The 20,373-nt window shown below is 38.8% G+C and overlaps 2 protein-coding genes across 2 annotated transcripts; both read right to left on the bottom strand.

Moving 5' to 3' along the window:
• Window positions 1–2,679: 2,679 nt before the first annotated feature.
• Window positions 2,680–4,418, bottom strand: LOC127684948 (zinc finger protein OZF-like). Its single transcript, XM_052181705.1, is given in 3 exon segments — window positions 2,680–3,899; window positions 3,957–4,188; window positions 4,398–4,418. Coding segments are annotated over 3 exon segments (1,473 nt in total).
• Window positions 4,419–5,332: 914 nt separating this feature from the next.
• Window positions 5,333–14,323, bottom strand: LOC127684947 (zinc finger protein 431-like). The gene is made up of 3 exons (XM_052181703.1): window positions 14,282–14,323; window positions 5,603–5,729; window positions 5,333–5,397 (listed from the first exon to the last, which is right to left on the bottom strand). The coding sequence occupies exons 1-3, from the start codon at window positions 14,321–14,323 to the stop codon at window positions 5,333–5,335; spliced, it is 234 nt and encodes a 77-aa protein (XP_052037663.1).
• Between the last annotated feature and the right edge of the window lie 6,050 nt (window positions 14,324–20,373).

The raw sequence follows: 20,373 nt of genomic DNA, 5'->3' as shown, positions 1-20,373 counted from the left end.
CGCACAGGCAAGGGCAAATCCCTGACACTATTAATGATAGTGTTAGGCGTACAGTCTAGCATGTCTGCCGAGAGTCTCTACCCTAAGTAACCGACTCAGAGGGATCCAGACACCCACAGCCAAACAGTGGAGGGAACTTGGGGACTCCTATGAAAGAGTTGAGGGAAGGATTGTGGGCCTGAAAGGAGATAGAAGTCTACAGAAAGATGAGCTGTACCAATTAACCTGGACAATTGGGGATCTTCCAGATGGAACCACCAACCAAAGAGCATACACAGGCTGGACCTAGGCCTCCATGAACATATGAAGGAGGTGTTCAGCTTGGTCTTCATGTTGGTCTCAAACAACTGTGGCAGGGGTAATTCCAAAGCTATCGCCTGTTTGTAGAATATGGTCTTGTAGCTGAGCTGCCTTGTCTAGTCTTACAGAGACTTGAAGTATGAGTGTGGGGGATACCCGTAGGAGCCAACAAACACTCAGAGAAGAAACAGATGCGGGGATGGGATAAGGATTATGGGGGGTGATGACCAGGAAGGGGGGGCAGTGAGTAGAATGTATAGTGAATAAATTAAGAAAAAGATCTGGTCTATAAAGGGGATTGGGTCTAATGCTTTGATTTAATTAGGAATCTGTGTCCAAATGCTAAAGGTCTTTATCACCATTTGGTTTTGGACCCATCAATAAAAGTACTATTCAGCCATTAGAAACAATGAATTTATGAAATTCTTAGGCAAATGGATGGAGCTAGAGAATATCATACTAAGTGAGATAACCCAGACTCAAAAGGTGAATCATGGTATGCACTCACTAATAAGTGGATATTAACCTAGAAAACTGGAATACCCAAAACATAATCCACACATCAAATGAGGTACAAGAAGAAAGGAGGAGTGGCCCCTGGTTCTGGAAAGACTCAGTGAAACAGTATTCAGCAAAACCAGAACGGGGAAGTGGGAAGGGGTGGGTGGGAGGACAGGGGAAGAGAAGGGGGTTTGCGGGACTTTCGGGGAATGGGGGGGGCTAGAAAAGGGGAAATCATTTGAAATGTAAATAAATTATATCGAAAAAAAAAGAAAAAAATACTTAAGCAATATGTATCTTTGAGAATTTTATGAGCACCTATATAGACTTACTCTTAATCCAATTTAATATCTCTTACTTGACATAGGCAACAATCTAGGTCTTGTTAATGGCAACGGTAATATGAAGAGCAGGAAGTCCTGCCCTTCATTTTGTAGGCATGAACTGACCATAGTCCTGTCACAAGTGTCCACTGAGACCTGGAGGACACCCACTGAGATTTCTAGCTTCCTGTGTGCCTGTCTAGAATGTAGAGTTCTAAAAAGTACCACCGACAGACACTGTCTCTGAGATTGGGGTCTTTGGCTGTGTAGATTCCTCAGAAAAAGAGGCGTTTGGGTGTTGGGAGCTGAAGCCTCAGAAAATACAGTAGGGAAGAAAAAGAGTTGGAGGAGAAGGTTTTCTTCTCGGTCCGTTGTTCTTGTCCCACTGAGGGCTCTCTGAAATAATTACAAATGTGAAAATTTCATTCAACTCCCATCACACCCATCAGTTCCACCCACACAACAGCTCTTAATATTTTCCTAACTTTATCCTTCTCAGTTTCTCTATTATAAAATGCAGGGTTTCAACAGATGATCTATAAAATCCCAGACAGTTTAATAAAATTCTGATTATATAAAAAAACAAAAACAAAAAAAAAATGCCAACAGCCAATCACTGGGCATGGGGTTCGACACTTAAAGTTGTACCTTAGGACAGAGGACAGAGAGATTTGCCATTACACAGGATGACAGAGATGGGCAGACTTAGAACTCTGGAGGGGATCATCCAAAATGTAGGTGAAAAGTAAAAGTGGAGTATCGAGGGTCATTCCAAAAGCATCTTGGGCAGCAAGAACAATTGGCTTCATAGAAAATGAACAGGCAACTAAGCTGAAGACAGATTTAGAGGTGTTCAGTCAGGAGTATCAGAGGGAAGGAAATGCTAGCCACACGAGCCTTCGCTGTGACCAGGCACTGAGCAAAATGACAAAAATGGACTATTGTTTGTGTGTCATTCATTCTGTGGATCCTTAGTCATCAGAGAAATGTAAATAAAAAGGATGCTGATATTACACCTTACACCCATCAGAATACCTAAGATAAAAAAAGTCCAGGGACAGCACATGCTGGCAAGGACGTGGAGCAAGGGGAACACTTCTCCACTGCTGGTGGGAGTAAGAATTTGTACAACCTCTCTGGAAATAAATTTGCCAGTTTCTTAGTAAACTGGGAAAAATTCTACTCAGGACACAACCATACAACTCCTGGACATATATCCAACATATGTTCTACCATACCACAGGACACCTACACCATTATGATCAAAGGAGCTTTATTTGTAATACCAGAAACTGGAAACCATCCCAATGTCACTCAGCAGACAAATGAGTAAAGAAAATGTTTCATTTATACAATGGAATACAATGCAGTTATTAAAAACAAAGACGAAAAGGCTTAACAACCTTGATTGCATTCGAGGGGCTTCTCTCCTCTATGACTTATGTGTTCCTTTATGATATATGAACCCAGATGGACTTGAAAAAGTTTTGCCACATTGACGACATTCATAGGGTTTCTCTCCAGTATGTTTTCTTTTATGTATTGGAGCTTACACTTATGTGCAGACTTTACCACACTGGTTACATTCAAAATGTTTCTCTCCAGTATGTATTCTTTTATGTGTTAGAAGATTACCCATATTTGTAAAGGCTTAATCACATTGGTTACATTTAAAAGGTTTCTCTCCAGGATGTATTTTTTTATGTTTTAGAAGATTGCTATTTTGTGCAAAGGCTTTACCACACTGGTTACATTCAAAAGGTTTCTCTCCAGTATGTACTCTTTTATGTGATACAAGATTACTATTTTGCACAAAGGCTTTACCACACTGGTTACAATCAAAAGGTTTCTCTCCCGTATGTATTCTTTTATGTATTACAAGACTACTATTTCGCACAAAGGCTTTACCACACTGGTTACATTCAAAAGGTTTCTCTCCAGTATGTATTCTTTTATGTCTGAGAAGATTACTACTTTGTGTAAAGGCTTTACCACATTGGTTACATTCAAAAGGTTTCTCTCCAGTATGTACTCTTTTATGTGATAGAAGACTACTATTTTGTGCAAAGGCTTTACCACATTGGTTACATTCAAAAGGTTTCTCTCCAGTATGTATTCTTTTATGTATTACAAGACTACTATTTTGCACAAAGGCTTTACCACATTGATTACATTCAAAAGGTTTCTCTCTAGTGTGTACTCTTTTATGTTTTATAAGACTCCTATTTTGTGTAAAGGCTTTACCACATTGGTTACATTCAAAAGGTTTCTCTCCAGTATGTACTCTTTTATGTGATAGAGGATTTCCAATTTGTTTAAAGGCTTTACCACATTGCTTACATTCAAAAGGTTTCTCTCTACTATGTATTCTTATATGAGTTAGGAGAAGACAGTTTCTTGCAAAGGCTTTATCACATTGGTTACATTTGAAATGTTTCTCTCCAGTGTGTGTGCTTTTATGTCTTAGAAGATGACAATTTCTTGAAAAGGCTTTACCACATTGGTTATATTGAAAAGGGTTCTCTCCAGTATGTATTCTTTTATGCGTTAGAAGACTACTACTTTGTGTAAAGGCTTTACCACATTGGTTACATTCAAAGGGTTTCTCTCTAGTATGTGTTCTTCTATGTATTTGAAGATGACTTTTAACTATAAAGGCTTTACCACACTGATGACACTCATAGGGTTTCTCTCCTGTGTGTAAATTTTTGTGATAAAACAAATCATATGGATGTGTAAAGCATTTGCAACATTGACTACATTCATAACACTTCTCTCCAGTATGTGTTCTTTTATGTCTTTGGAGATTACTGTTTTGTGCAAAGGCTTTACCACAATGGTTATATTCAAAACCTTTCCGTCCAGTATGTACACTTTGATGACTTTGAAGAGAACTGTGAGACACAAAATCTTTACCACATTGGTTACACTCATAGGTTTTCTCTCCATCAACTCTTGTTTTATGTGTTAGGAGACTACTGTGATACGCAAAGGCTTCAAAATGTTGGACACCTTCATAGAGTTTCTCTCCAGTATGAATTCTTATTTGTCTTAGGTTATGACTCTGAAATGCAAAGACTTGCCCACACTGAAAAAATTCAGAGGGTTGTTCTTCAGTATGACTTCATTCATACCTGCAAAGACAATTGGTCCATGTGAAAGATTTCTCACATTCTAAACATATATTAATCTTTTCATCTGTGTGAATAAGGTTTACAATTTGGACTAATTGTCAAGGACAACCTGATCTCAATGTATTACCACTTTGTTTACCTCCATGGAGTTCCCCTTCATTGTGGGTTCTTTTGCATCTTTGAAGGCACATGGGAAGGGAAGGACATTGATGGCATGGCTCACATTTATAGCACCTTTTCCTATAGGAGTTTGTTCACATATCTGAAGGGAACAGGAAGAACTCAGAACTTTACTACACTCACTTCATTCATAAACTTTGCTATTGTGTGAGTAATCCTACATTTGCAAAGTGAACCAAGGGAAACAGAAGAATTTGCATTCCTAGTACTCATAGTGATTTAGTACAGTGTGATTAAATACCCCTAGTAACTAGGAAAACTAAATATTTGTAAATTTCTAACACATTTAGAAGTCTACTCAATGTGGGGAGTATTTCATTTCTTCTAATAGTGTAGGAAGAGGGAGGCGTTGTTGCTTCTTTCAATATACCTATGTTCACGTGACTTGTATCCATTGTAACTAATGACATTCCTATTTAAAAAAATAAGTAATATAGGGATTAAGGTTTCTCAACAGCTTTATTGACTCTCATAAACTGTCCATCTCACAAAATCTGGCAACATTATTAAAATTATATGATTGTCACCAGCTTTAGTATGTACATGTGTTTATTAGAGGTTTTTGGACATACACTTACCACTTATTCGATGTATCTTTTGCAATATATAAGTGGTAGGAGATTAAACACACTGTTAATTCTACAGCATAACTCTATTGTGCTGAGATTCAAATGGTGAGATGTGTTAAGGCATTATTTTCTTGTCTTTGTACTTAAAGGAATGCCTTGCAAACATAAATTAGATACCTGATATTGTTGTACATGATTTTTGTAAGAATTTAATAATCATCTATAACCTAAAGTCCTTTTTAAAAACATGTTGCTTTTCTTTAAATCTTTGAGGATGTAATAAAATTTTTTATAAAACATATTCTTATCAGGTTGCTCATGAATGTTACCTTTCATATCTTCTAGAACTTTGAACGTGTTCTTCAAAATTATGGCCTTCCCAATTGTAGCCTGAAATATAGTACCAGAGAGTGTATGTTACATTACTGGAAGTTACACAAAATTTAAGTTACTAACTTCAGTGAACTTTAGAACCATGATTGTTTACTGCCCTCATTCTTCATTATTTTCAACTGAAATCACAGAAAGAAATAACAATAACAAAGGAAGAGTTGTTCCTACATTTTAAAAAGTAAAAGGAAATTCACTGCCTTACCTATAGCAGTCAGATTCCCATAGGTCTCTAGCATCACATCTTTGTAGAGACTCTTCTGAGAAGGATCCAGCAAAGCCCACTCTTCCTGAGTGAAGTTCACATGCACATCTTCATAGGTGAGTATACCCTAAAATATCCCATACATGTGTATATAAGAGAATATATTGCCGAAAACATTTTAAATGTCTACTTCATTGAGAATATAGTCATAGAATTCTGGTATTTCCTCTACTTGATCCATGACACAAATACTCTAATATAATCAAGGCATTTTAGAAGGAATCTGAATAATGAATGAGGTTCACCTGTCATTTCTGAACCCTGAGAGTAGGATGAAGCCTTCGACATGGAATGTAAATTAACACACATAAAGACACACAGGCGTACATTTCAACAGTGCTGAGCACACATCAATTAAACTGTATGAATAACCATTAATCCCCCCCCCAAAAAAACCCAATGAGCATGCTGGGTATATTCACTCCTGCCTTTAATCCCAGCAGACAGGAGGCATACATGGGTATATGTCATTGAGGTAGATGTCAGCCTCGTCTAAGATACTTATTCCAGGACAGCAACAGATACATAATGAAACACTAACTCCCTAGCAAAAAGCAATTAATTGAACAATCAACCAAATGAAAAACATAAAAAGAACACAGAGGTCTTCACTTAAGTTCCTACAAATAATTATACATTCACTCCAAGCCTGTATTCTTCCCAAAATCTTAAGTGACGCAGGTGCAAAAGTAAAATTAATAAGATATTAATAAAAGGTGATGTATGTTCAAACATTTACAAATGGACAGATAAAAATATTAGCTATATAACATTGATCATGAATCAGCAACATAGGGCAGGAGAGGTGGCTCACCAGAGGTATTCTGTGTCTACCAAATAAGTGGATTAAATTGCCAATATTTACATGGAGGAGCACAACTGTCCATTGGACCAAGTTCAGGAGGTCTGAGACCATCTTCTGCCTACTGTGAGCATCAGGCACACAAGATGAACATATTCATGCATGTAGGAAAAATATTCATATCCATTCAAAAAATTCAAAACAAGCCTCACAGGCAGTAATCACGCCACACATGTGCAATCCAATGGAACATAGAGGTAATGATACCAACACATGACATCTCGAGAAACATAATATACTCTCTACCACATTTCAAAATATAGTGAAGTTCATACACCAGCATAGACTTATATGTACCAAAACTACATTCTAAGTTCATCCACTATTAATTGAAAAACAAAACAGATCTTCTCTCCTGCGACTGAGCAGACAGGTACATCCAGCAGCACAGGGAACACCAGAGTGCCAAAACAGCTGGGACAGGGTCTGCTAGGGCTGCACCTACACACAGGATCTGGGCAGTGCCATAACTCTGAGCTGAGGGAAAGCAGGTCACCCACGGGTGCTGAGACAGCCTTGCAGGCCCACAGGAGGGACAAGACCCAGCCAGAGAGCCAACAGGACCAACTAACACCAGAGATAACCAGATGGCAAAAGGCAAACATAAGAATGTTACCAACGGAAATCAAGAAAACATGGCATCATCCGCACCCAATTCTCAGAAAAGAGAAAGTCCTGGATACCCCAACATATCAGAAAAGTAATGTTTGGATTTAAAATCACAGCTCATGATGCTGAAAGAGGGCTTCAAGAAGGACATAAATAACACCCTTAAAGAAATTCACAGGTAAAGAGTAAAGAGCCCTTAAAGAATTACAGGAGAGGACAACAAAACCAGGGCAAGAATTGAACAAAACCATCCAGGATTTAAAAGTAGAGATAGAAATAGTAAAGAAATAACAAAGGGAAACAACTCTGGACATAGAAAGTCTAGGAAAGAAGTCAGGAGTCAAGGATGCAAGCATCAACAACAGAAAAAAAGAGAGAGAAGAGAGGATCTCAGATGCAGAAGATACCATAGAATGCATTGAAACCAAAGTCAAAGAAAATGCAAAATACTAAAAGCTCCTGACCCAAAACATGCAGGAAATCCAGAGAAGACCATACCTAAGGATTATAGGTGTAGAGGAGAGTGAAGATTTCCAAGGGCCAGTAAATGTCTTCAACAAATTATAGAAAAAATCTTCCAAGCTGGGTGGTGGTGGCACACGCCTGTAATTCCAGCACTCTGGGAGGCAGACACAGGCAGATTTCTGAGTTTGAGGCCAGCCTGGTGTACAGAGTGAGTTCCAGGACAGCCAGGAGCCATACAGAGAAACCCTGTCTCAAAAAAATCCAAATCAAAAAACCACAAACAACAACAACAACAACAAAAAAGAAAACTTCCCTAACCTAAAGAAGGAGATTCCCTTTTGTTGTTGTTGTTGTTGTTGTTGCTGTTATTGTTGTTGTTGTCGTAGCCCTGGCTTTCCTGGAACTCACTCTGTAGACCAGGCTGGCCTCAAACTCAGAAATCTGCCTGCCTCTGCCTCCCAAGTGCTGGGATTAAAGGCATCTGCCACCACAGCCTGGCAAGAAAGATTCCTATGAACACACAAGAAGCCTAAGGAACTCCAAATAGACTGGACCAGAAAAGAAATTCCTTCTGTCATATAACAATCAAAACACCAAATGCACTAAACAAAGAAAGAATATTAAAAGCAGTAAGAGAAAAATGCCAACTAACATATAAAGGCAGACTTATCAGAATTATGCCAGACTTCTCACCAGAGACTATGAAAGCCAGATGTTCCTGGGCAGCCCTTTTCCTTTTGATGCATGTCATACAGACACTAAGGGAAAACAAATGCAAACCCAGGCGACTACACCCAGCTAATCTCTCAATTACCATAGATGTAGAAACCAAGGTATTCCATGACAAAAACAAATTTACACAATATCTTTCCACAAATCCAGCCCTTCAAAGAATAATGAATGGAAAACACCAATAAAAAGAGGGAAACTACACATCAGAAAAAGCAAGAAATTAATCTTTAACAAACCAAAAAGGAGAGAGCCACACAAACATAACTCCAAATCTAATAAGAAAAATAACAGAAAATGGGCGTGGTGGCACAGACCTGTAATCCCAGCACTTGGGAAGCAGAGACAAATTTCTGAGTTCGAGGCCAGCCTGATCTACACAGATAAACCCTGTCTCAAAAAACTGAGAGAAAAAAAAAAAGAAAAATAACAGGAAGCAACAATCACTTCTCCTTAATATCTCTTAATATCAATGGAATCAATTCTCCAATAAAATGACATAGACTAACAGACTGGATTCATAAGCAGGACCTAACATTTTGCTGCATACAGGAAACCCACCTCACTCAGAAAGAGACACTACCTTAGTGTAGTAAGCCACCTTTTGTTCATCCTCATTACAAGATGGCGCTGGCCAGATGCAGTTCCCTGGTAGTAAATCACTTTAGTACATGCGTAGTGTGCTGTATTCGTTATCACACTTACATGCTAAAGAAGAATTCACTTAGTTCACCTATGAGAAAACGGTGGGCTATCTCTCTATGGCAGGCGGGGCTGACTAGGCTATATAAGGTCAGGCAGGGAGAGGGTTGGGGGCCGCCAAAAGAAGAAAATAAGCTTTGTTCAAGGTTCCCGAAATAAGCTGCAAGAAGGAAGAAACTCCCCAGTGTTTCATCTTCCTTGCCAGCGAGGTTGGGCGTGACACCTTAGAGTATAAGGGTAGAAAACAATTTTCCAAAGAAATGGTCCCAAGAAATAAGTTGCTATAGCCATCCTAATAGCGAATAAAATCAACTTTCAACCTAAAGTAATCAAAAAAGACAGAAGGACACTTCATACTCAAAGGAAAAATCTACCAAGATGAACTCTCAATTCTCAATGTAAATTCTCCAAAAACAAGGGAACCCACACTCATATAAGAAACTTTAATAAAGCTCAAAGCTCACATTGCACACCACACAATAATAGTGGGAGACTTCAACACCCCACTCTCATCAATGGACAGATCAGGGAAACACAAACAAAATAGACAAAACAGTGAAACTAACAGAAGTTATGAACCAAATGGATTTAACAGATATCTATAGAACATTTTATCCTAAAACAAAAGAATATACCTTCTTCTCAGCACCTTACAGTACTTTTCCCCAAACTGACCATATACATGGGCAGAAAACAGACCTCCCCAGATATAAGAAGATTGAAATAATTCCATGCACCCTATCAGATCACCATGGACTAAGGCTGGTCTTCATTACCAACAAAAACAACAGAAAGCCGACATACATACATAGGGAAACTAATCAACACTCTACTCAATGATAACTCTGTCAAGGAAGAAATAAAGAAAGAAATGAGCTGGGCAATGGTGGCGCACACCTATAATCCCAGCACTCTGGGAGGCAGAGGCAGGCGAGTTTCTGAGTTCGAGGCCAGCCTGGTCTACAAGAGTGAGTTCCAGGACAGCCAGGGCTACACAGAGAAAATCTGTCTAGAAGAGAAAAAAAAAATTCAAGGACTGTTTAGGCCGGGCTATGGTGGGAAACACTTTTAATCCCAGCACTTGGGAGGCAGAGGCAGGCAGGTTTCTGAGTTCGAGGCCAGCCTGGTCTACAGATTGAGTTCCAGGACAGCCAGGGCTATACAGAGAAACCCTGTCTCGAAAAAACCAAATTTACAAAAAAAAAAAAAAAAAAAGAAGATTCTTTAGAATTTAATGAAAAGGAAGGCACATCATGAAAGGACACAATGAAAGCAGTGCTAAGAGGAAAAATCATAGCACTGAGTGCCTCCACAAAGAAACTGGAAAGAAAGTACAATAATAACTTAACAGCACAGCTGAAGCCTCTAGAACAAAAAGAAGCAAATACACACAAGAGTAGTAGAAGGCAGGAAATAATCAAACTCAGGGATGAAATCAACCAAGCAGAGACAAAAAGAACTATACAAAGAACCAACCAAACCAGGAGCTGGTTCTTTAAAAAAAATCAACAAGCTAGATAAACCCTTAACCAAACTAACCAGAGGGCACAGGGACAGTATCTAAATCAACAAAATCAGAAATGAAAAGGGAGACATAAAAACAGATACTGAAGAAATCTAAAAAAAATAATCAGATCCTACTACAAAAGTCTATACTCAATAAAAGTGGAATGTCTAGATGAAATGGACAATTTTCTAGTCAGATACCAGGTACCAAAGTGAAATCAGGATCTGATAAATGATCTAAACAATCCCATAATCCCTAAAGAAATAGGGCACGCCTGTAATCCCAGCACTCTGGGAGGCAGAGGCAGGCAGATTTCTGAGTTCGAGGCCAGCCTGGTCTACAGAGTGAGCTCCAGCACAGGCAGGGCTATATATAGAGAGAAACCCTGTCTTTAAAAAAAACCAAATCCAAAAAAAAAAAAAAAGCAATAGAAGCAATTATTAATAGTCTCCCAACCATAAGAAGCCCAGGACCAGATGGGTTAAATGCAGTTTTACCAGACCTTACAGAAGACCTAAGGATGGACAGTGGTGGGCCACAACTGTAATCCCAGCACTCTGGGGGACAGGGTCAGGTGGATTTCTGAGTTCCAGACCAGCTTGGTCTACAGAGTGAGTTCCAGGAAAGCCAGGGCTATATAGAGAAACCCTGTCTCTAAAAAAACCCAAATCCAAAAAAAAATGAAAAAAAAAAAAAAGAAGAAGACTTAACACCAATACTCTTCAAACTATTCCACAAAATAGAAACACAAGGAAGACTACTCAAATCGTTTAATGAAGCCACAATTACTCTGATACCGAAACCACTCCAAAACCCAACAAGAAACAGAACTTTAGACCAATTTTCCTTATGACTATTGATGCAAAAATATTCTTGCCAACCAAAGCAAGAACACATCAAAATGTTCATCCACTATGATCAAGTAGGCTTCATCCCAGGAATGCAGGGATGGTTCAATATATGGAAATCTATCAATGTAATCCACTACATAAACAAACTCAAAGAAATGTACCACATGTCACTTCATTTGACAATACCCAACACCTCTTCATGATAAAAGTCTTGGAAAGACCAGAAATTCAAGGCCTATACTTTAACATAATAAAAGCAATATACAGCAAACCAGCAGCCAACATCAAAATAAAAGGAGAGAAACTTGAAGCAATCCCACTGAAATCAGGGACTAGGCAAAGCTGTCCACTCTCTTCCTTCCTGTTCAACATAGTACTCAAAATAATAGACAGAGCAATTAATTGACAAAAGGAGGTCATTGGGATTCAAATTGGAAAGGAAGAAGTCACAGTATCACTATTTGCAGATGATATGATAGTACACTTAAGTGACCCCACAAATTCCACCAGAGAACTTCTAAACCTGATAAACAAGTTCAGAAAAGTGGCTGGATATAAAATTAACTCATACAAATCAGTAGCCTTCCTATACTCAAAGAATAAAGAGGCTGAAAAAGAAATTAGGGAAATGACACCCTTCACAATAGTCACAAATGATATAAAATACCTTGGTGTGACTCTAACCAAGCAAGTGAAAGATCTGTATGACAAGAACTTCAAATCTCTGAAGTAAGAAATTGATGAAGATCTCAGAAGATAGAAACATCTCCCATGCTCATGGATTGGCAGGGATAATAAAGTGAAAATGGGCATCTTGCCTAAAGCAGTCTACAGATTCAATGCAATCCCCATCAAAATTCCAACTCAATTCTTCGTAGAGTTAGAAAGAGCAATCCCATATTTATGTCAAATAACCAAAACTCCAGGACTGCGAAAAGTATTCTCAACAATAAAAGAACTTCTGGCAGAATGAATCACCATCCCTGACCTCAAGATCAACTACTGAGCAATAGTGATAAAAGCTATATGGTATTGGTACAGAGACAGGCAGGAAAATCAATGGAATGGAATTGAAGACCCAGAAATGAACCCATACACCTATGGTCTCTTGATCTTTGACAAAGGAGCTAAAAGCATCCAGCAGAAAAAACACTGCACTTTCAACAAATGGTGCTGGGTCACCTGGCAGTCAACATGTATAATAATGCAAATTGATCCATTCTTATTTCCCTATACAAAGCTCAAGTCCAAGTGGATCAAGGACCTCAAAATAAAACCAGGCACACTCAATCTAATAGAAGAGAAAGAGGGAAAGTGAACTTATTGGCACAGGAGAAATTTCCTAAACAGAACTCCAATGGCTCATGCTCTAAGACCAGGAATTGATAAATGAGACCTCATGAAACTGGAAAGCTTCTCCAAGGCCAAGGACTAGTCAATAAGACAAATCGGCAAACTACAGATTGAAAAATAAACGTTCACTAACCCCACATCTGATAGAGGACTAATATCCAAAATATGTAAGAACTCAAGAAGCTAACCAGAAAAACAAACAAACCAATCAAAAATGGTATATAGAACTAAACAGAGAATTGACAAACAGAGGGACCTTCAGTGACTGAGACGCACCTAAATAAATGTTCAAAGTCCTTAGTGACCAAGGAATGCAAATCAAAACAACCCTGAGATTCCACCATAAACCAATCAGAATGGCTAAGATCAAAACCTCAGGTAACAACACTTGTTGACAAGGATGTGGAGAAAGAGGAACACTCCTCCATTGCTGGTGGGATTGCAAACTGGTACAACCACCCTGGAAATCAGTCTGGAGGTTCCGCAGAAAATTGGAAACAGATCTCACTGAAGATCTAGCAATACCATTCTTGGGAATATAGCCAAAAGATGCCCCACCATGTCAGAGGGGACCACGTCCCACCACTATGTTCATGTTCATGGCGGTCTTGTTTGTGAGAATCAGAAACTGGAAACAACCTACAAGTCCCATGACAGAAGAATGGATAGAGAAAATGTGGTTCATTTACACAGTGGAATAATACTCATGTATTAAGGACTACAAAGAGATCTTACACCTACACATTAAATGCTAAGGGCAGAACTTCTAGCAGATAATAAAGAAATGAGGGCTCTCGGGTTTGGCATTTTGCAAAGGATTTTTCTACACACAAGCTCCAAAAGTTTATTATGGAGGCAGACGCAGACTCCATAATAATGTTATTCACACACCATCTATGGATTAAAGGAAAGACTAGAACCACATAGGACCTCACAGGCAGCCATAGCTCTCTGGATGCTGCTTACAATCCAGCTGCTGGGAAGACCCACCACACCTGCACCCTTTGCTAAGCTGCTTGTTCCTCCCCTTTATGAGAGATGACCCTGCACTTACCATGTCTCCAGTTTTGAGCTTGTCTGAGCTCCTTCACAGCACCCAGCAGACACACTCAGAACAAAGCACACACGACAAATCATGACTGCTCAGTTACAGAGAGGAAATTTCAGACTTGGTAACCGGAAGAACCTCCTCCTCTATTGACTGGCAGGTCTGTTTGGAGGTTTTGATTGGCTAATGAGTCGTGAGTGACATGAGCACCAACCTTAGGGTTAGACTGCACCGAAGAGAAACTACCCAGTGGTTCCAGCCTGAAACCAATCCTTTTCCAGATCTGCAGATTTACATATCAGTAGCACTAGTGCCTTTCCTCCCATACTCTACCTGTGTGCCCTCCCACCGAGCCCTAGAAGGACCCATATGACTCCAGGTCCCTACTGTAAAGTTGCCTGCTTCTCCCCTTGTGGGCAGAGATCCAGTGCTGAGCTCTTTGCTAATTTGGATCTTGCCTGAGCTCCAGTCACAGCACTCAGCAGGCACTTACCCTTCCTCTCTGGGCATCAGGCTGGATAGCTTCCATATCCATCACTCAACAGTTAGTGGAGTTGTCTATGTGTCCCACAACTGGATCGGGCCCCAGAATATACCAACTAAAGAGAGATTGTCTGTAACAAGATATTGTCTAGTGCCTTCAGGCTGGGTTCACTTAAACAGCAACTACTTTTCACCTGATAGTTCTGAGACAACCCTCAGAGCAAAGAAGGAAACACATGGCAAACACTGTGGAGCACTATTGTTAACCAGCACCTCTTCCTCAGTGGGTCTGAAAACAAACAACAACAACAAACTCACAGCTGCATTAGTAAAGGTTCTCCTGGTGAACAAAATGATAGAATGAGTCTCTCTCTATAATGTAGGAAATGTATTTATTAGAATGGCTCTCAGGCTGTGGTTCAACTAATCAAAAACTGGCTTTTGACCAATGGAAAGTTGAAGAATCCAATAGTTGTTCAGACATGTGGTTAGATGTCTCAGGTGGTCTTCAGCATATACCTGAATTTCAAAGAGATAGGCTCTAATGCAGCAAAATAAATAAATTAATTAATTATATAAATAAAATGAACTTGCTCTCTAGGACAAACAGAAAAGTGAAAGATCTGCCATCTTCAATATCCTTTGTGTAGGTAGATTGCTATCAGAAGCTGTGGCCTAATTTAAAAGTGAATCTTTTCACCTCGAGAGATCCAGATTAAGATTTTTCTCAGGTCCAAAAAATAAAATTAAGAAAAATCCCAGAGAGTACCCAAGTCTTTGAATTTTAGTTAATTCAAGATGTGGCCACAATAAATGCTAGGTCTTTCAGCTTTAGAAAACACCCTCTTTATCACAGGTGCTTTGTAGAAGAGTTTCTATGTAATCACACTTTAAGCTTTATTATATACCTAGAAGTAGACTGATTTGACTCATTGTTGCCTTTAAATCTTTCCCAAGCTCTATTGCATACTAAGTATCCTGGCAAATATTACCCTGGTATTAGATTCTCCCAGTGTGATCTAGATTGACAAAGTGAATCTGCACTGGGTTTTCCATTCTCAACTGTTACCAGGTTTGCTTTCCTATCTGATAATTGCAGGGATCCTCTCAACAGAAGTTAGAACCTCAAGTGACCTGGAATGGCTAGGACAGGAAACATTAGCAGTGCCAGTTTGCCAGTCCCATCTGTTCTTCTTTCTTGGTTCCTCTTGAGGTGGCAGATTGGGAAGAATGTCATTTGAGGGTAAGACTTGTACTTGGGAGATATTTATGGCTACTGTTTAATAAGAAAACATTTCCTTATCTTTAGCCTAAGTCACTTTGCTACTGTAGCTGACCTGCTGGAGTTCTTTTGAGGCCAGAAACTGCATTTCCTGTTTGTTTAGCTCCTCATCATAAAGCAGCAGGTAATTATGTAAAGGATGAATTGCTAGAGCCCCTTTCTTCTTGTCTAGATGCCACTTCCTTGTCAGGATAGAGAAGTTTGGGAGCAATAAACTTCTTTGAATCAGGAAAAAAAGAGTGACATCCACAGAAGAAAACACTTTTATAGAATCAAAACATAAATTCATATATAAATTCATGCTTTCATATTCAAGAGTCACCATTCAAATCAGTTGGGTTGAGCTACATATCTCATAATTTCATACTTACAGAGATATATATCCATACTTACATTTGTATATGAAGGAAAAGACCAAGCACCAAGTACCAGTATAGAAGGAACTCACTAAAATTGAGTTCCAAACTTTATTGCAAAGAGAAAGAAAAAGCTTCTAACATTTTATTGCTAAGTGAATAAAATCCAAGTCTGTAACGTTCTCTTTTATAACACTAACCCAGCCTTCTTACTAAGAAAAGACTTATTCTATCCATGGTAAAGAAGCCTGCCTGTTCTTTCTGCTCTCTTTGAAGTGAATTCCATTTTCCTCTTTGCATCTGCATTCTGCATTTTGTTCTCTTACTTTTTGTTTTACATTACCTTAATCTATCTATCTTTCTTTCTTTCTTTCTTTTTTTTTTTTTTTTTTTTTTTGTAGTTTCGAGACAGGGTTTCTCTGTATAGCCCTGGCTGTCCTGGAACTCACTCTGTAGACCAGGCTGGCCTTGAACTCAGAAATCCACCTGCCTCTGCTTCCCAGAGTGCTGGGATTACAGGTGTGTGCCACCACAGCACGGAGCCTTAAAATTTCTAAGTTATCCCACTCTGAGTTCTCCTCCTCTTGCTCAATCCTGCTCTGATGTAGCAGTGCCCTCACCCCTAGTGCCTTATTCCCAATGCCTTACACCCAATGCTATGTTCCTGAGGCTATGCTTGCCAATGGAATCTTTAGTAATCTTCTACCTTTTCTAGGAGAATACACCACATGGTTTTTCCAAGTGTCCTTTTTTAACAAACTTCACTAGAACTGCAAACATAAATTCAAATCATTTATTGAAAAATAACTATACAAGAATGTTTGCTTGAAGCTGGCCAGTGTTGGCACATGCCTTTAATCCACCACTTGAGAGGCAGAGGCAGCTGGTTTTCTGAGTTCGAGGCCACCCTGGTCTACAGAGTGAGTTCCAGGACAACCAGGGCTATATAGTGAAACCCTATCTCAAAAAACAAACATATGAACCACAACCCCCCCCCCCCAAAAAAAAAACCAAAACAAAAAAGATAGTTTACTTGCATAACCATTAAGAGTACTTATATTACTAAAAAATCATTATCACTAGATCAACAGATTGGTTGAAAGGTAAAACCATAACTTTTGATTTTTGTGAAGTTTCATATAGATGAACCCCGTCAATATTTTATCTTCTGTCCTTGCACCTATAGTAAATTTTTCGTTATTTTTTTATGAGCTTTGGTTAATGGTTTTGCAATCTCTTGGAAAGTACTGTACTGGAGTAGGTACCTAGTTGCTATCTCAGAAGCAATTAACTTATGATACTTGAAGATTGGAAGAGTTTTATTGTAGTTTTTATTTATTTTGTTTTAGATTTTTTTTTTCTTTTTTTGAGACAGGTTTTCTCTGTATAGCCCTGGCTGTCCTGGAACTCACTCTGTAGACAGGCTGGCCTTGAACTTAGAAATCTGCCTGCCTTGTCTCCCAGAGTGCTGGGATTACAAGCATGAACCACCACCGCCCAGCTAGTTTTTTTTTTTTATTATTATTACCAGGAAGGACTTAATAGCAGTGCTATTAGAAAAGAAATTAATAATTTCTAATATAATTTTATGAATTTTTAAAAAATATTTTATTTTTCGAGACATGGTTTCTCTGTATAGCCCTGGCTGTCCTGAAATTAATTCTGTAGACCAGGATGGCCTTGAACTCAGAATCTGCCTGCCTCTCTCTCCCAAGTGCTGGGATTAAAGACATGTACCACCACCTCCCGCTAATTTTAACAATTCTTCTTGGATCATTATTAAAAATTAAGAGTTGGGCAGTGGTGGCACTTGCTTGTAATTCCAGCACATAGGAGGCAGAGGCAGGAAGATTTCTGAGTTCAAGGCCAGCCTAATCTACAGAGTGAGACAGCCAGGGCTATATAGAGAAACCCGGTTTCAAAAAACCAAAAAAAAAAAAAAAAAAAAAAAAAAAAAAAAAAAAAAAAAAAAAAAAGAAAGAAAGAAAGAAAAAAAGAAAATCTGTAAAATATGTACTTGTCTATATAGTATCACTACAAGACAATTCTTCTTCATTCATCTGCCGAAATCTGTTCAAAATGGTGGGATAATGTCTAGTGATTATTACTCATATATTTAAGAATAAGAGGCAAAGCATGTTACTAGCAGGAATCTTTCCTAAAATGCAATCTTCTTGGCCTTGCCCAGGGAAGCAAATCTGTCATTAACTTCATTCCATGGCAGAACCAAGTCAAGATCACCTGCTAGTTTTTACCTTCTCTTTGAAGGCTCAGCTATACCAGGGAAAGAAAACTTAGTGTAGTAGATCAACAGATTGGTTAAAAGGTAAAAAGCATAATTTTTGTTTTTAGTGAAGTTTCATATAGATAAACCCAGTCACCATTTTATCTTCTGTCCTTACACCTATAGTAAATATTTCCTTGTCTTTTTATAACCATTGGTTAATAGTTTTGCATTCTCTTAGAAAGTACTATACTGGAGTAGGTACCTAGTTGCTATCTCAGAAGCAATTAACTCATGATACTTGAAGATTGGAAGAATTTTATTGTAATTTTTATTTTATTTTATTTTTTTTAGATTTTTTTTTTTGAGACAGGGTTTCTCTGTATAGGCCTGGCTGTCCTGGAACTCACTCTGTAGACCAGGCTGGCCTCGAACTTAGAAATCTGCCTGCCTCTGTCTCCCAGAGTGCTGGGATTATAGGCATGGGCCACCACCGCCCAGCTAGTTTTTTTTTTATTATTATTATTACCAGGAAGGACTTAATAGCAGTGCTATTAGAAAAGAAATTAATAATTTCTAATATAATTTTATCAATTTAAAAAAATTTTTTTTTCGAGACATGGTTTCTCTGTGTAGCCCTGGCTGTCCTGAAATTAACTCTGTAGATCAGGCTGGCCTTAAACTCAGAAATCTGCCTGCCTCTCTCTCCCAAGTGCTGGGATTAAAGACATGTACCACCACCTCCTGCTAATTTTAACAATTCTTATTGGATCATTATTAAAAATTAAGAGTTGGGCATTGGTGGCACTTGCCTGTAATTCCAGCACATAGGAGGCAGAGGTAGGAAGATTTCTGAGTTCGAGGCCACCCTAGTCTACAGAGTGAGTTCCCCAGGGCTATACAGAGAAACCCGGTTTCAAAAAACCAAAAGAAAGAAAGAAAGAAAGAAAGAAAGAAAGAAAGAAAGAAAGAAAGAAAGAAAGAAAGAAAGAAAGAAAGAAAGAAAATATGTACTTGTCTATATAGTATCACTACAAGACAATACTTCTTCATTCATCTGCCGAAATCTGTTCAAAATGGTGGGCTAATACCTAGTGATTGTTACACATATGTTTAAGAATAAGAGGAAAAGCATATTAATAACAGGAATCTTTCCTAAAATGCAATCTTCTTGGCCTTGCCCAGGGAAGCAAATCTGTCATTAACTTCATTCCATGGCAGAACCAAGTCAAGATCACCTGCTAGTTTTTACCTTCTCTTTGAAGGCTCAGGCTATACCAGGGAAAGAAAACTTAGTGTAGTAGAAAATCACAGAGAGAGAGAGAGAGAGAGAGAGAGAGAGAGAGAGAGAGAGAGAGAGGGTGGGGGGGGAGGGAGAGAGACAGGGAGAGAGAGGGAAATCAAAAGTAATACCATGAAGAGGACACTGGAGAATTGGAACAACATGATAATTCTGTCATTTTAAGTGTTTAGAACCAATGCCTGTCCTTCCCCCAGCCTTGAGCAGGCTAAATAGATGTTAAGTTTTTGCCACAGTAGGATTTTAAGGACTCAGGTGGAGTCAATTTCCTTCAGGAGTAGACTGCCCACTGAGCTTGCTTTGCAACTCAAACAAAGCAACTCAATCCAGTGAAAACTAATGGTGGATCTGTGGACTCTGGATAAATTCAGTGGCGACTATTTAACTTTGAGCCTTTATCAGAGAACTTTATCCTGTCTTTGTCCTCCCACCCTCTCCCACCCCGGTCATTTTTCATTTCCAGCCTCCCTTTCAGGTAACCCAGTTTGACCAAAGCTGCTAGACGGTTACAAATGGCATGTGATCATTTTCAAAAATGGATATTGCCAAGCATGATAGCATAGGTTATCTATCATCTCAGCACTTTGGGAGCAAATTGTATCAGTGAATTTGAAGCCACACTGGTCTATATATTCACTTCCATAATACAACACATCTCATCTAGACCTATTTTAAAAAAAGAATGAAAGAAAGAAAGAAAGAAAGAAAGAAAGAAAGAAAGAAAGAAAGAAAGAAAGAAAGAAAGAAAGAAAGAAAGAGAAGGAAGGAAGGAAGGAAGGAAGGAAGGAAGGAAGGAAGGAAGGAAGGAAGGAAGGAAGGAAGGAAGAAAGGAAGGAAGGAAAGAAGGAAGGAAGGAAGGAAAGAAGAAGTATATGTTTGCACTGTCCAGAACCAGAGAACAGTATCTAAAATTATATTACACAGGACAATCTTGCAGTTT

The sequence above is a fragment of the Apodemus sylvaticus genome, chromosome 5 (assembly GCF_947179515.1).
Source record: "Apodemus sylvaticus chromosome 5, mApoSyl1.1, whole genome shotgun sequence".
NCBI lineage: Eukaryota > Metazoa > Chordata > Mammalia > Rodentia > Muridae > Apodemus > Apodemus sylvaticus.
Note: the sequence above shows the minus strand (reverse complement) of the source record. Positions and strands in the feature narration are given on the sequence as shown.

Bases quoted from the DNA above. Each gene is read 5' to 3' on its own strand.
- LOC127684947 (XM_052181703.1), bottom strand. From the start codon at position 14,323: ATGGATATGGAAGCTATCCAGCCTGATGCCCAGAGAGGAAGG. The intron at 5,730-14,281 runs GTAAGTGCCTGC...GGGATATTTTAG, and splicing joins CTGATGCCCAGAGAGGAAGG to GGTATACTCACCTATGAAGA. The intron at 5,398-5,602 runs GTAAGGCAGTGA...ACTATATTTCAG, and splicing joins TGGGAATCTGACTGCTATAG to GCTACAATTGGGAAGGCCAT.